The 17,353-nt window shown below is 39.7% G+C and overlaps 1 protein-coding gene across 2 annotated transcripts in view; it reads right to left on the bottom strand.

Moving 5' to 3' along the window:
• The window catches only part of LOC122558904 (inter-alpha-trypsin inhibitor heavy chain H3-like), a 90,742-nt gene that overhangs the window by 7,798 nt on the left and 65,591 nt on the right, over positions 1–17,353 (bottom strand). The window contains exons 16-20 of one of the 2 annotated variants that reach the window (XM_043707838.2): positions 15,631–15,681; positions 12,938–12,967; positions 12,660–12,683; positions 4,394–4,507; positions 2,947–3,148 (exon numbers count right to left, since the gene is read on the bottom strand). In XM_043707838.2, coding sequence (XP_043563773.1) covers positions 2,947–3,148; positions 4,394–4,507; positions 12,660–12,683; positions 12,938–12,967; positions 15,631–15,681 — 421 coding nt within the window. The remainder of the gene's footprint in view (positions 1–2,946; positions 3,149–4,393; positions 4,508–12,659; positions 12,684–12,937; positions 12,968–15,630; positions 15,682–17,353) is intronic. The other variant, XM_043707839.2, reaches the window with a different exon arrangement.

Genomic DNA, 17,353 nt, shown 5'->3' with positions numbered 1-17,353 from the left:
CAGCTCATTCCATACGCATACCACCCTCTGCATGAAAAGATTGCCCCTCAGGTCTCTCTTATATCTTTCCCCTCTCACCCTAAACCAATGCCCTCTAGTTCTGGACTCCCCCACCCCAGGGAAGAGACTTTACCTATTTACCCTATCCATGCCCCTCATGATTTTATAAACATCTACAATGTCACCCCTCAACCTCCAACGCTCCAGGGAAAACAGCCCCGGCCTGTTCAGCCTCTCCCTATAGCTCAAATCCTCCAACTCTGGCAACATCCTTGTAAATCTTTTCTGAACACTTTCAAGTTTCACAACATCCTTCCTATAGGAAGGAGACCAGAATTGCACGCAATATTCCAAAAGTGGCCTAATCAACTTCCTGTAGAGCCGCAACATGACCTCTCAACTCCTGTACTCAAAACTCTTGACCAATAAAGGAAAGCATACCAAACACTTTCTTCTCTATCCTATCTACCTGCGACTCCACTTTCAAGGCGCTATGAACCTGCATTCCAAGGTTCCTCAGCAAAGGAAGGATTTGTGAATGATGCTATAATGGCACTTAATCAGTAGTAACCTTTACATTCAGTCAATATAGGTTCTGTCAGGGCCACTGAAATCCTTTCCTTATTACAGCCTTTTTGAAAAGATGTGTAAAACAGCTGAGGGAGAGAGTTTTCCTTGATATCAGCATAGCATTTGACTGAGTATGACATCAAGGTGTCCTATCAAAACTGAAGTCCATGGAAATCAGGGGTAAATTCTCCACTGCTTGGAGTCAAACTGAGCACAAGAAAAACAGTTGTCTTCTTAAAGGCCAATCATCTCAGTCCTAGGATGTCACAGCCGGGGTTCCTCATCTTCTAACCAGCCTTTTTACTAATGTTATTATGAACCTCTGGAGAATGCAGGACTTTAAACTGTGTCTCCTGGCTCAGAGGCTGGTATCCTGGATGCAATTATTTTGAGTTGCTTCATCAATTGCTTTACTTCAATCATGAAGTCAGACACGGTTGGTTGCTAATGATAACACAATGTTCAGCATTATTATTGACCCCTGAGATACTGAAGCAGGCTGTGTCCATATTCAGCAAGAGTTTGTGCTGATAAATGGCTGGTAATATTCATACCACACAAGTGCCCTGCAAAGACCATCTCCAACAAGAGAGCACCTAACCGTTTCCCATCTACATTCCCTGGCGTTACCATAACTAAAACCCCCAATGTCAACATCCTGGAGAACAGTCATTAACCAGAAACTGAACCTAACCAGCCATATAAGCACAGTGGCTATAAGAACAGGTCAAAGACGAGGAAGTCTGAGGTGAGTAATTCACTTCCTGTCTCCTCAAATGCTGTCAACCAACTTCATGGCAAGTCAGGAGTGAAGGCATACTTTTCACTTGCCTGGCTGAATGCAGCTCCTACACTTAGGAAGCTCAACACCATTCAGGATTCAGCAACCTACTTGATTGGTACCCAACCACCATGTCCAGCATTCACTCCCTCAATTGCAGCAGTGTGTATCATTTAAAAGATGCTCTGTAGCAAGTCGCTAAGGCTCCTTCAACACCACCAACTAAACATGTTACCTCTACCATCTAGAAGAACAAAACAGCAGATGCATGAGAGGATCACTACGTACAAGCATCCCTTGTGCAAGCTACACACCATCTTGACTTGGAACTATATTTCTGTTCTTTAATGATATGGAGTTACAATCCTGGAACCCACTTCCGAACAGCACTATGAGTGTGCTCAACCCAAGTGGATGTGAGGGAATCAAGACGACAGTTTGCTACCTTCTCACAAGAAAAATTAGGAATGGACAATAATTGATGTTCTAGCCAATGATGACCATATTCCATAAATGAATATTTAAACAAAGTGTCTATCTAACCATTTATATGGGTTGTAAACACCTGAGGCGTCAGAAGTGATCTTTGTGGCATTCCACAAATTATAACCTGCTCCATTGAGAATATTCCATTTATCCTTACACTCTGCTTCTTCCATTAACCAAATCTCTATCTCTGCTAATACATTAAACCCAATTCTGTGCACTGCTTTCTGTCATATTAGCCCCCTGAATGGCACGTATTCAGTTATCTTTTGGAAAGTGAGGCATACCACATACCACATTCATTTACCTTTCCAGTTGCTTCCTCAAGAACTTGAATAAATGCAGCAAACAGAATTTTATCAAACTAGATTAAATTTGTCGGGTCTTCTAAATAAGTTGTTCAGAGTTCCTTAATAATAGGTCTGATTGACCTTACTTCAGGTTATTCTTATTCTTACTTTACTGTTTATAAATCTTCACTTCGAGCTGCTATTGCAGCGATATTACTATTTCGTTTTTTTATGCAATGGTGACATTTTGGTCATTCTTTGTATTTTTGCCAAGCTCTTTTCACCACATATAGAATCTATACAGTAAAGATAGAGGCTATTCGGCCCATTGAGTCTGCACTGACCCACCAAACTGCATCCTATCCTATCCCCCTAACCTCTTAGTCATAGTTAACTTACCTAGCCCTCACACCCCTGGGCACTACAGGGCAATTGAGTATGCCGATCCACCTAACCTGCACATCTTTGGACTGTGGGAGACAATTGGAGCAAACCCACACAGATACAGGGAGAATATGCAATCTCCATTCAGACAGTTGCCCAAGGCTGGAATCAAACCCTGGTCTCTCACGCTGTGAAGATGCAGTGCTAACTACTGTGCCACCGTGCTACACTATAACTAATATAACTTTAAAAATGCAAAAAAAACCAAAAAAAACCTATGTCTATGAAAGTACATTCATATATAAAGTACTTTGACTTTGCAAAGCATTTTGTTAGAATCAAACCGCTTGAACATTTTCCTTCTTGGCTGTGTTTATATTTATGATGGCACCATTTAGTTCCAGAAATACAAACTATAAAACTGCACAACTGTACCTTTCTTTTGTTAAAGATGCAGTTGCTGACCAGGGGAAAACAATCTTATCTTCTCCATGAAATACTGTAATTGTTTTAGTTGATACTTCAACTTTAACATCCATTTTGTTGTTCACAATTCCAAACTTTCCAAAGTATGTATTTATTTTCTTGTTAATTTCTATTTTCTTCTCTCCAATCAATTCTCCATTTACTACAAAATCTGCATGAAAATGTCAAACATATTAATTAAAGCTAATTAATTGTCACAACAACAAATTACATTTTTGAAATATCACTTTTTCATGAAGCTAATAGATGAATCCAAATGATCATTATTGTGAATAGCCAGCAAGATTTTTCAAAGATCCCACAAGTAAAAATATGAGGAAATAATGAAGAAATAAACATCAAATAAATAATTCATAAGATTTGCATGAAATAAAAATACTTGGGCCACTTCATAAAATTATATACTTCAGGTTTACCAGGCTGATTCTGGGGATGGCGGGACTCACATATGAAAAGAGACTGACTAAGTTAGGATTGTTTTCACTGGAGTTCAGATGAATGAGGGGAGAATCTCATGGAGACTTGTAAAACTCTAACAGGACTAGACAGGATAGATGCAGGGACAATTTTCCAGAACCGGGGTCACAGTCTGAGGATTTGGGGTAGACCATTTACAAAGGAGATTAGGAGACATGTTTTCACTCAAAGAGTGGTGAGCCTGTGGAATCCATTACCACAGGAAGTAGTTGATGCCAAAACATTGAATGTATACAAGAGATGGCTAGATATAGCACTTGAGGTGAATGGGATCAAAGGTTATGGGGAGAAAGCAGGATTAGGTTATTGAGTTGGACAATCAGCCATAATCGTGATGAATGGCGGAGCAGGCTCAAAAGGCCGAATAGCCTCCTCCTACATTTCCTCATCTTTTCTTCTATTAGATTAAATGCTTTGCTTCAGATCATCGAATTCCTACAGTGTGGAAATAGACCCTTTGGCCTAGCAAGTCCACACTGACCCTGCAAAGAGTATCCCACCCAAACCCATTCCTGTACAATTACCCATGATTAACACACCTAACCTACACATCCCTGAACACTTTGGGCATTTTAGCATGGCCAATTCACCTAACCTGCACATCTTTGGATTGTGGGGGGAAACTGGAGCACCCAGAGGAAACCTACACAGACACAGGGAGAATATGCAGACTCCATACAGACAGTCACCGGAGTTTGGAATCGAACCTGGATGCCTGGCACTTTGAGGCAGCAGTGCTAACCACTGAGCCACCATGCCGATAGATATTCCTTTATCAGCCAGGAATGTGGGCACATCAAACAATAAAATTCTGCAAAGGTCAACTTTAATGTCATTATGATCTGTTAACTCAAAATGTTTCTGTTAAGAAGCTATTTTGTCTTTCCTTGAGACAACTTGTAACAAAGATTACACCTACCTGTATATGGATCTGTGACAAGATTTAGGATTGCTCCTGGTTTACCATCAATGTTGAAACAAATGGCATCACTATGATCGTTTATTGAAATGACAAAATGAGGATCACTGTCAACTTGAAAAGATGTCAAAGATGAAGTCATTGTCACTTATTTTATGGACTGAAAACTTGTTATATGTAATTCAACTTCATACATTGTTACAACTGTAAAACAGTCTTGAATAAAAGCTAGGTATTTTCATTTGCATTTTCTGATGGCAGGGAGCCAGGATTTAAAGTAATTACCCTGTAATGAATCTTATGATGTGCCAAATAGAAATTGGCCTCTGGTAGGCCGTGGATATTAACAGTGATCAGAGTTTGGGCTTTAAAGGGACACAGTTTCATTTTTGAAGTAAAATAAAACAAAGAAGTCATTCAACACTAGCTTTTATCTCACAGGGGAAATCATCACATGCAATTGAGAAAGACAGAAAAATATGTGAATTGCCAAGAGATCTCTGGAAATGAAAATACACTGCAATTGTGGGAGCAATAGTAAAAGCGTTTACAGCTATGTCTGAAGATCCTTCAGAGGACTAAAAAGTTCAGAAATAAAATGACTGCAGATGCTAGAAAGCTGATACAAAACTTTCTCTGGCAATATCTGGTTTTGTTGCAAACATGTACGTATAGCAGCTTCAAACTTAGTCATATTATGATTATTTCCCAAAGGTCAGTCCAGTACATGATGCTTAAATTCCAGATGGTAAGTTGGAGGCAGTGAACAATATTTTTGAGCAAGTTACCAAATTAACAAACAAGATGAATCAATCCAGGATACCTTTACTCTTGGTTCCATTCAGAAAATGTTAAAGAAACTTTGTAATAGGTTACTTCTCAAAATAGATTCCAGTGGTAACAGTGGGAATTTTAAATGCTGTCTAATGAATTGTCACAAACCTGACAGCCAAAATAGTTAATTAATCAAATTCAGTTGGGAATTATGCTACGAGTGGTGGCCCCTGCAATAGCCCCTGGGTCCATTACTCCTCTCTGTCTTTATTAATGACCTAGACAATGGCATTGGGAATGTTGTTTGTATGCTTGCAGATAGCAACAAAATCTGAACATGTTAAGACAGGAAAATTAGAATCAAAAACAGAGATTTAGATATGAAGAAATGCAGACTGCATAATGACAAAGGTCATTTAATCTAAATAAATGAAGTGACATGAATCTTGGTAAGGCCAACACAGTTTATGCATATACAAGCAGACAGATAAGGAACTGGAATTGGTCATTCCAGCACTAAGCCTGCTCCACAGTTCAATAAAATCATGGTTGATCCAACTTAGTTCAATACTGCCTTCCCCATAAAAAATTGACTCATTTGTTAGCCAAGAAAATACCTTCCTCTGTATCATTTGCAGGGAGTGGTACAGGTTGAGGGAGAAAAGTATGTTGCTGTTATAGAATAATAGAATCATACAGCATGGAATCAGATCTTTAAGTTCAACTAGTCCATGCTGACCATGTTTCTAAACTAAACTAGTCCCACTTGACTATATTTGGCCCACCTACATCCACCACTTCCTCTGGCAATTCATTCCACATATGGAATACTCCCTGTATAAAAAGGTTGTCCCTCAGGTCCCTTTTAAAACTTTCTCTTCTCACTCCCTAGTTTTGAACTCTTCCAATGTAGGGAAAAGATGCTTGTCATTCACCTTATCTATGTCCCTCATGATTTTATAATTCGGAGATGCCGGTGTTAGACTGGGGTGTACAAAGTTAAAAATCACACAACACCAGGTTATAGTCCAACAGGTTTAATTGGAAGCACACTAGCTTTCGGAGCTTTTATAAACCTCTATAAAGTCACCCATCCCTCAACCTCCTATGCTCCAGTGAAAAAGGTCTCAGCCTATCCAACGTAATTCTATAATTTAAAACCTCCATTCCCAGCAACATCCTCACAAATCTTTTATGAATATTCTCCAATTTAATAATATCCTTCCTGTAATAGATGACAAGAACTGCTAACAGTACCCCAGAAGATGCCTCCCCAACAACCTGTACAACCTCAACACGACATCCCAACTCCTATACTCAAAGAGCTGAGCAATGAAGGCAAGCATGCTAAATGCCTTCTTACCACGCTGTCTACCAGTGATGCAAATTTCAAAGAATTATGTACCTGAACTCATAGATCTCCTGTTATCATGACCATTGATTATAACCCTGGGACAATTTATGAACATATTGAACTTTCAAATGCAACATGTGTTTTTAAATATCCAGAGGGAAATGGGGGTATACTGGTAATGTTATTGGACTAACAATCTGAAACTCAGGCTAATGGTCTCGAGACATAAGTTTGAATTCTACCACAGCAGATGGTTGTGATTGAATTCATAAAATGTTTGGATAATTAAGCTAGCCTGACAGCAACCATGTCAATTGTCATAAAAACAATGTCCTTTGGATAAGTAAATCTGCCATCCTTTCCTGGTATGGCCTAAATGTGACCTCAGACCTGTAGTAATGTGGAAGATGTGGGTAACTACAGATGGAGAAAAATGCTGACCTGGCTACCTTCGGCCTCATCCCATTAGCGATATTTAAGAAAGAGAGATGCAGCCAAAAGATGATTGATAAATTTAGTGGATATCTGGAGAGGAACACTGGAGGAAGCAGGAAGTTATCAAGGGATCTTCATAGGGAGAAATATGTGACAAAGTGAACTATAATTTCCCGTGAATATTTCAGACTATGATCATGATAGGCAAAAACAGCAGTCTGGACAACAGGTGTGTTTGTGTTTTTGCCTTTTAAGAATACATTCAGGATAGGAGTTAAAAGTCTGCTTGTATCTGCTAGTAGGCTTTTATGTTTGCATATTCCAGTGGGCTGAGATACTTGTGTACTAATCTGGGCTTGATACGAATGTGCTGTGAAAGTCACAGTAAACAAACCATCCAGTAGTCTCCCCTGCATTGAAGGTAAATGAATCTCTTGCACTGCTGGTGAGAACCAGTCAGCAAGCCAGTTCAAAAAGAATAGGACAAAAGAACTTAAGCGAACTTGCACAGCCAAGAATCTTGAAACTGACTGCTCAACTACCTATGTTCCACTATCCAAAGAGTAACAAAAATTACAAAGGATAGACCCAACATCCATAGTTAACTAGTTAACTAGGAATGTTAACCACAACGTCAAAATTAAATGGAAATGCATATGATTTTGCAATGACAAGTGGAAAATCATAAGATTGAAACAGAATATTAAAAAATATGCAAGATATGACCAAAAACTTAATAAGCAAAGAAAAACAACAGCGTGAGAGAAACCTTGCCAGAAATATGAAAATAGATAGTAAGAACCTCTATAAACATTTTAAACAAAGAATTGAGAACTCGAGCATTAGTCATAGAGGAAATAAGAATGGAATGAAAGTTAATAATGAAAACAAGGAAACAGCAGATGAACAGATATTTTGCATCAATCTTCACTATAGAGGATAAAAATAATATACCAGAAGCAGCAATAAATCATGAAATGGAAGAGAGTGAGGAACTCAGAAAATCACACGAAGCAGAGATTTAGTAGTAATAAATTGTTGGAGCTACAGGTTCATAAATTCCCAAATTCTTTTATAAATGGCTGCCCCAAGGTACATCAGGCCACTGTGTCCACTATGGTCACTAACCTCATTTCATCTGTTGATCTCCCCCCGCCTCTGCCTTGAAGCACATAGTCTCCAAACCCACTTAGCTCACTTCTACCTCCTTCTTAAAATCTACAAACAGGACTGCCCGGGCAAATCCATTGTTTCTGCCCATGCATGTCCCATAGAACGCTTCCTATCTCGATTCAATTTTTTTCTCCCCTTGTCCAGTCCCTTCCCATTTACATCCACAATTCCTCTGATGCTTCACGTCAGTTTCAGAATTTCCAGTTTGTGGGCTCCAGCCCCCTCCTCTTTACCATGAATGTGTAATCCCTTTACATATCTATCTCCCAGCAATATTTCAGTATTCTCCACTTTATCGTGGAAAAAAAGGCCTGAACTATCCCCATCCACCACCATCCTCCTCCACTTGGCCAAGCTCGTCTTCACCCTGAAGAACTTCTCATTTAACTCCTTTCGCTTCCTTCAGGTCAGAGGGGTGGCCATGGGTACCCACATGGGTCCGTAATGCCTGTTTCTTTGTGGGGTATGTGGAACATTTCTTATTCCAGTCTTATTCCGGCCCTCATCCACAACATTTTCTCTGTTATATCATTGGTGCTGCTTCTTTCTCTTGTCTATAATGGGAAAGTTTTATCAATTTCACTTCCAGTTTTTACTCCACTCTCACCTTCACCTGTCCATCTCTAACTGCTCTCTTCCCTTCCTCAACGTCTCTGTTTCCATTTCTGGAAGTAGGCTGCCCACCAATATCCACTACAAACCAACTGACTCCTACAGTCACCTTGACCACACATCCTCACATCTTGCTTCCTGTAAAGACTCTATTTCATGCTCTCAATTTCTCTGTCTCTGTTGCATCTGTTCTGATGATACCAACTTCGACAAGGGGGCCTCAGAAATGTCCACTTCTTCCTTAACCAAGGATTCCCCAACACCATAATTGGCAGGGCCCTCTGCTGTGTTCAACCCATCTGCCGCACATCAGCCCTCATCCCCTCCATTCCCTCCCACAACAGTGATAGGGGCCTCTTTGTCCTCACCAACCCAACAGCATCCACAACCAGAGGACCATTAGCCACCATTTCTGCCATTTTCAGTGGGATGCCACTACCAGATACATATTCTCCCCGTCAATCCTCTGCAAGCACCTTTTCCTTATGGACACCTGGTCCACTCCTCCTTCATTCCCAATGGTGGCAGCGAGAGGTGCCTTCTGGCCTCCTTATCTGAGGAAGATGTTCTTGCAATAGAGGGAGTGCAGTGAAAGTTTTCTGGAATGATTCATGGGATTACTGGAATGATGAATAAGGAGATGTTGAATCAGTTAGGATTATATTCGCTGCCATTGGGAAGAATGAGAAGCTATTGAATTGAATTGAATTTATTGTCACATGTACCAAGGCACAGTGTAGCTCACAGAAACCTATAAAGTTCTAACAGGACTAGACAGGGTGGATCTAAGAGGGATGTTCCTGTTGGCTGGGGAGTATAGAACCAGGATCACATGCTAAGGATGTGGAATAAACTATTTAGGACTGAGATGGGGAAAGGTTTCTTCATGCAGAGAGTGATGAGCCAATAAAATTCACTTCGGGCATAAGCCCTTCATCAGGATGAAGGGCTTATGCCCGCAATATTAATTCTCCTGCTCCCCGGATGCCGCCTGCCCTGTTGTGCTTTTCCAGCACCATACTCTCGACTGATCTCCAGCATCTGCAGTCCTCACTTTCTGTCAAAGGAATTTGCTATCATAGAAAGCAGTCAAGGTCAAAAAATTGTTTTCAAGGAAAGGTTGAATACAGTATTAGAGGCTCATGGGATCAAAGGATAGAGGTGAAAGGAGGAATAGGCTATTGAGTTGGATGATCAGCCTATTCCTGCTCCTATGCTCTGTTTGTAAATTTTCTATGCAACCAGAGTGGAGAAATTGTAGCTAAAGTTGATAAGATATTAGATTGTATTGGCAGAACTATGCAATGAAAATTAAATAAAATAATTTTGTCACAGTAAGTTCCTAGCATGGGTTATGTGAAGTACTTTGTCCACATAATGAAGTGATGATTTGCCTTTGGGAAAGGAGTCCTTCAAGACTATTTCCAGTTTTAGGATCCTTGGCTATTTAAAAGGCTCAAAGATTTTTTTGTCTGTTTATTTTGAAGCAGTGTCGACATGGGTAGAGACCAATAAAGTACCTAGAATTTAAATTACAATTTAACAGCTTAAGGACATGTGGTTAAGGAGAATTGATGTAGGACCGTTCTTCTTTTCCAAAAGATTAGTTAGTCTCTTGAATATATTGCCAGCTGGTGTGGAGGATTATGATTGGAAGTTGCAGTCACAGAGTCATAGAGATATACTGCACAGAAACAGACCTTTTGGTTCAATTGGTCCGTACTAACCTGATATCCAAAAGAAATCTAATCTCATTTGCCAACATTTGGTCCATATCCCTCTAAATCCTTCCTATTCATATACCCATCCAGGTGCCTTTTACATGTTGTAATTGTACCAGCCTCCACCACTTCCTCTGGCAGCTCAATCCATACACGCACCACCCTCTGTATGAAAATGTTGCCCCTCAGGTCCTTTTTAAATATTTCCCTTCTCACCATAAACCTATGTCCTCTAGGTTTGGACACCTCCACCATGGGGAAAAGAACTTATCTATTTAACCTATCCATGCCCCTCATAATTTTATAAACCTCTGTAAGATCACCCCTCAGCCTCCGACACTCTCACAGAAAATAGCCCCAGTCTATTCAGCCTCTCCCCATAGCTCAAATCCTCCAACATCCTTGTAAATATTTTCTGAACCTTTTCAAGTTTCACAATATCCTTCCTATGGCAGGGAGACCAGAATTGCAAGCAGTATTCTAATAGTGGCATAACTAATGTCCTTTACAGCTGCAACATGACCTCCCAACTCCTATAGTCAATGTACTGATTAATAAAGGCAAGCATACCAAACACCTTCTTCACTATCCTGTATACCTGGAACTCCACTTTCAAGGAAATACAAACCTGCACTCCAAGGTCTCTTTTTGTTCAGCACACACCTAAGGTCCTTCCCATTAAGTGTGTAAGTCCTGCCCTGATTTGCCTTTCCAAAATGCAGGACCTCGCATTTATATAAATCAAACGCCAAATGCCACATCTCAGCCCACTGGCCCATCAGATCAAGATCATGTTGTAATCTTATTTGCTGTCCACTGCACCTCCAATTTTGGTGTCATCTGCAAACTTACTAACCATATCTCTTGTGTTCGCATCCAAATCATTTATATAAATGATGATAAGCAGTGGATCCAGAACCAATCCATATGGCACATTATTGGTCACAGGCCTCCAGTCTGAAAAGCAACCCTCTACCACCACTATCTTTCTTCTACATTCTATACAATTTTATATCCAAATAGCTAGTTCTTCCTTATTCGTGTGATCTAACTTTGCTAACCAGTCTAGGAACTTTGTTGAATGCCTTACTGATGTCCATATAGATCAGGTTCATCGTTCAAGTGCTTTCTGACTGGGCATAGATCGTAGAAGATAAGTATCTTTATAGATTTGTCTGTGTGATTCCCTAAATTGAAGGGAATTATGAGGAATTTGCTTGTGCAATTTTCTCTTACTGGCCCTGAGATTTTCTTCATTCTTTTGTCTTTTCCAAGAAATTATATGGCTACCAGGATGGAGGAACCAAGTGAGCATTTAAACACAGTACTTAAAAATGTGTTGCTGGAAATGCGCAGCAGGTCAGGCAGCCCTCCCTATAGGCATCCAGTCCCTATACACCTCCACCCCCCATCACGAAGGCCTCAAAGCCCTCCGCTTCTTCCTTTCCCGCCGAACCAACCAGTACCCTTCCACTGACACTCTCCTTCGACTGACTGAACTGGTCCTCACTCTTAACAACTTCTCCTTCCAATCCTCCCACTTCCTCCAAACCAAAGGAGTAGCCATGGGCACCCGCATGGGCCCTAGCTATGCCTGCCTCTTTGTTCGATATGTGGAACAGTCCATCTTCCGCAGCTACACTGGCACCACCCCCCATCTTTTCCTCTGCTACATTGATGACTGTATCGGCGCTACCTCGTGCTCCCACAAGGAGGTTGAACAGTTCATCCACTTTACTAACACCTTCCACCCCGACCTCAAATTTACCTGGACCGTCTCAGACTCCTCCCTCCCCTTCCTAGACCTCTCCATTTCTATCTCGGACCACCGACTCAACACGGACGTATACTATAAACCGACTGACTCCCACAGCTACCTAGATTACACCTCTTCCCACCCGGCCCCCGTAAAAACGCCATTCCTGAAGAAGGGCTTATGCCCGAAATGTCGATTCTCTTTCTCCTTGGATGCTGCCTGACCTGCTGCGCTTTTCCAGCAATACATTTTTAAGCTCTGATCTCCAACATCTGCAGTCCTCACTTTCTCCTAGTTGATTTAAACACGGTGCTCTGGTTGTCATGAGAATGGGAGAGGCTTGGTGGAGTGCTTTTTTTCTGTCAATTTTGTATGTATTTATACACATTTGTAAATTTTACTAATGTAACTACATAAAGCAATGCTTAAGCTGCATCTTACCATAAGTGAAACTGGGTCTTTTACCTGCAGAAAAAAATATGAAAATTAATGTTTGGTCAATACTTAAAGAACTTAAGATAGTTCGTTGGTGAACATCGAGAATATATATATTTGTTAGTTGTGTCAATTAAGAAACCTTTGCTTTTGAAAGTAATTGAAGAAAAGATGCTTGCAATTATCAATAATTTATATTTGACAAAGTAACTGTTGCATGTGTACAATAACTTGTTACAATGAACTGAAACAGTTTAAAATCTAAATGTACGTAAATTACTTACTGATAAAACTTGGGCTGGCCAATGATGTTGCTGGAAAACATTAAAACTTTGATGTATAGATACAATTTTAAAAAATCTGAGTCCAACATTTTTCTCATAATGCTAACTTTAGAAGATTATTTCTAATAGAATTATGTAACATCTTGAGCATTGTTAAATTCTAAACTTAATTGTTAGCTAATAGATTGTTAAATAACTTGGAAATTCTGAAAAATTAACAATTTGGAAGGTTGTTTTGCAGTACACCTTGGTTCATGTGTATTACAGCTGAAAGTGTGGCTCAGAGGCATCAGATGTTAATAATGTCAGTTTAACAGACAAAAAGCTCCATAGAACAAAAATACAAGCCATGATTGGTTTAAAAAAAAATCACTCTTTTGATCAACTGTCAGATCAAATATTTGGTTGACAACAGTTCTCTTCCCACAGGCAATGGCTAATAGTGGCATGAGGAAATTGTAAACAACAGAGCAAAGGAAACATTTCTCCACCAACACTACAATTTATAAAATCTAAATTCACATAAATGAGACTCCAAATACTTCCCCTCTGCAACCAACATTTTAACACAACAGTGGTTTTAAAGGACAACCTCGTTCACTTATTCAACCTATTTTTCATTTTAGCTAATGCTGTGATTATTAAAGGAACATTAATGTTTAAAAATAAATTTGAAAACTGAGTGATTAACTGAGCAGCTCTCTGGAATTCACTTTGGTCTTTTTTCATGTTCCATTTATTCTATGAGTTACAAGGTTTTTACATGGATCCTTCCATTAGCTTTTAGCTATACAACTCTCCAACTTTCCTTTAAGACCTCATGCATAAGGCCTTATTGCATTATTGCTTAATGATTTAAAATTAAGAACACTCTTGATTCCTGACAACTCCTGTGTTTGTAGTTCCATGGCAGGTTGACAGCTTCTGTTCCCACATCTCCTGCTGACTGACTAAGCTGAGAGTGTGACATTGGAAAAGCACAGCAGGTCAGACAGCATCCAAGGAGCAGAATAATTCCTGGTGAAGGGCTTCTGCTCGAAATGTCGATTCTCCTGCTTCTCGGATGCTGCTTGGCCTGCTGTGATTTTCCAGCGCCACACACTCAACTCTGATCTCCAGCATCTGCAGTCCTCAATTTCTCCTGACTGAGGAAGCCAACTGCTGCCAAACTATGAAACACCCAGCTATGTTTAAAATAAAGAAATTGTCCTGACTGCCAAAGATCATTCCATGACACCAGGTAGAATATTCTTTATCCCTTTCAACAGAACAGTTTGATTTTGTAACCCACATGAATGATTAATATCTCTATTGGATATAATTGCACTGTCTCCAGACCTTCTGCTTTGCAAAGAAACACCCATATTTGCAAATTGCTCCGAGTTTCCTTTAATCCACAATTGACATGAATAATTGAATGCTTTATTGGTTTAATATGGACATCATGATTATACCTGTGATGATGCTGCTCCTTTAACAAGGTTATGTTGTCCTTTTTTTTTTATGGAGGTCATAAAGTCACAAGTTCCGAAATGTCTGGGGTGATCTACTTGAGGAAGTTTTTAAGTTGAAAAAACACGTGTAAATGATATGGGAGTGGCCACTTCTCCCAGCCCAGCTTTACCCTAGTTTGGTTTCGATTTTAGCAGTCTGGCTGTTCAGAACCAATTTGAGGCTGCTGGTCAAAGAAAAGTTATATGGAAGAAGGTGTTCCATGCTGAATCTCTTGCCATTTCTCTGACATTTCTCCTGTAAGACCCCGTGTTTGATTTTACCTTTTTTGCCAAGGGGTGTTTATGGGGATTGTTGCAGGAATTTGGAACAGCTTCATTAAGTTAGGATAATCTGTTAGGTTTTCGGATCGGTTAAGTTATTCTATATTCTATTCTCTTCGGTTTGTGTTTCGTTTGGCAATCTTTCAAATAAATTCTGTTTATTAAAAACGAAGTGGTTGGATCAGCTGAATCACTCCTGGAATATCCACTTTAGACCAGTTTAAATCAACTAGCAAAGTTAGGGTCCAGTCTACTTTCTTGAAATTTTTTAAGGGGCGCTGGCCTGGTCCATACCAACCAAAGTCAAAAGATAAATCATCTATTGTTTATGGATCTCCCTTAAAAATGTTGACCTTATTGAATAAAACAGATTACTTTTTAATTGTAATTAAAATAGCTTGTTTGATTTGCATCTACATCAGGGTTGTTAACAATTTCTCAATCACGTCTTTCTATTTATTTTACATTTACAAATCACAACACCCAAACCAAAAGTCATATTTCTAAAGTCCGCAACTCATGAAATTGGATATTTTCAATATCATCTTCAAGTTACAAACAAATAATGTTCTTTCAGTCATGTAACCAATTATAATTTTGAGGAATACAGCTGAGACCACTGTGAATGTGTAATGCAACATACAATTTCCCTTCATCTGTTTCTGATGGTATTCTCATTTCCACTCCATTGGTATACTTGCTTCCTTTGCTATATTGGTTCTGGTAGATGTCCTTTTCTGTCCTGCACACTGAGCTACCAGACCCAATGCTTTACACTTTGGTTACTGAGGTGACACCTGCTTGCAATTATGCTTTCCTTCATATATTTATCTTAATAATGAATTTCTTACACTTGTATAGCAGCTTACAATTTCTAGTAGCACCACCAAATTAAGATCAATTTTTTGTTTTACTTACTATATGCATGTCCTGGATAACTGTATTGCCTTTGTTGTATTGGGACTTTTTCTGAAAAAGAAATTAGAACATATATATACTTATACTTTTAAATAGATCTGCCATGTATAGAGAGATTGTTTTGCATTTTCCAGTTGCTACCAGTCTCTGCGTGGTTACAAGAAGAGAGTGTAAATGTACAGAAAAGTACACGCTGAGGAAAAGGGAAAAAACAAGCATGAATGGCCTACTCCTGCTCCTATGTTCTTATGTTAGAGGAGTATAGAATCACAGATGTACAACAGACACTTCCATTTATGTAAAATCGGAGAACGTTCGAAGTGCTCATCATGTTGAGTTGCATCTGTGGAAAGCGAATACAGTCAAAGACATTTAATTTGCATTTATAAAGTTTCTTTAATGTTGAAAAACATTCCAAGATGATTCATGGGAGTGTAACCAAATAAAAATGAATGTAATTTCAAAGTACATTGAGTTGGGAGACAGTAGGAGTGAGGATATGGACATCAAAGTTGGAGGAGAGAAAATGATTGGTCAAACAATAATGCCAGAACTATCTTGGTTCATGAAAATCCGAGAGCCAGGCATTTGAATTGTATAGTGCACAAGGCATATTTGACTTCCAGAACCATTTGTCCTGGCCAACATTCAGCACCTCCACAGCTGTGTGGTTTCATTCTAACTTTATTTTAACTGAAGCCATAAGTGAAGACTGCAACTTTCTGATTGCTAATAAAATGAAACAGTCGTATAGTGTTTGCTTGACCAGTTGCCAATTAATTTGGCCAGGAAATACACACAGGTAAGGTTGAAATGAGATATTCCCATTAATTTCGGGACTGGGCCTTGAGCCTGATTGGAGATATTAAACAAGGCTGTCACTAAAAGAACAAACATAGAGTCCTTTGACTTGCTTTGGATGCACAAAGAAACAGCAGCACCTGGGCTGGTATTGTGCGTCAGCAGGAAAAGCCAACTGTTCAGCACCACAGACAATCTATACCTAAAAAAGTTAAAAATTACACAACACCAAGTTATAGTCCAATAGGTTTATTTGGAAGCACTAGCTTTTGGAGCGCTGCTCCTTCATCAGGTGGTGAAGGAGCAGTGCTCCGAAAGCTAGTGCTTCCAAATAAACCTGTTGGACTATAACCTGATGTTGTGTGATGTTTAACTTTGTACACCCCAGTCCTACGCCAGCACCTCCAAATTATATCACAAGAAAATGGGAAAGTGTAGCCTAGCTTTTGAGGCACTGTATAGTGACACGTAATCGATCTCCAGTCTGCCCAAGAAATCTTAAAACTCAAAGATCTGTCATGACAGATTCAATTGATAGTAGAGATTTGATACAATGTGCGGTTGCAAATCAAACATTTTCACAGAGCCCGCATTCCAGTTCCTGTGATAAAATTTCAATATCTCGAAATGTACAGACATTCAATAATTGCCAATAAATTGGGCTGAACATTGTGACAGCAGAAGTCCTGCTAATGGGGCTGAAAGCAGGATGAGGCCCTGCTTCGTTAGAAATGAAACCCAGAGTAACACTGTAAGTTAAGGGCAACAGCCTATCAGAGAGTGGGCAGCTCAGTAACCTCAGCAACACAGTGGTCATTGCTGAGGCAACAAAACCAGAGAAACAGCCTCTGAGAGGGGTAACCTCACAAATCGCTAGCAATTAGGGCTGGTAGTGTGGGGGAAAGGGGGAGCTTAATGGTTG

The sequence above is a fragment of the Chiloscyllium plagiosum genome, unplaced genomic scaffold (assembly GCF_037043375.1).
Source record: "Chiloscyllium plagiosum isolate Xiang-an unplaced genomic scaffold, Cpla_swu_hap1 HiC_scaffold_14, whole genome shotgun sequence".
NCBI lineage: Eukaryota > Metazoa > Chordata > Chondrichthyes > Orectolobiformes > Hemiscylliidae > Chiloscyllium > Chiloscyllium plagiosum.
Note: the sequence above shows the minus strand (reverse complement) of the source record. Positions and strands in the feature narration are given on the sequence as shown.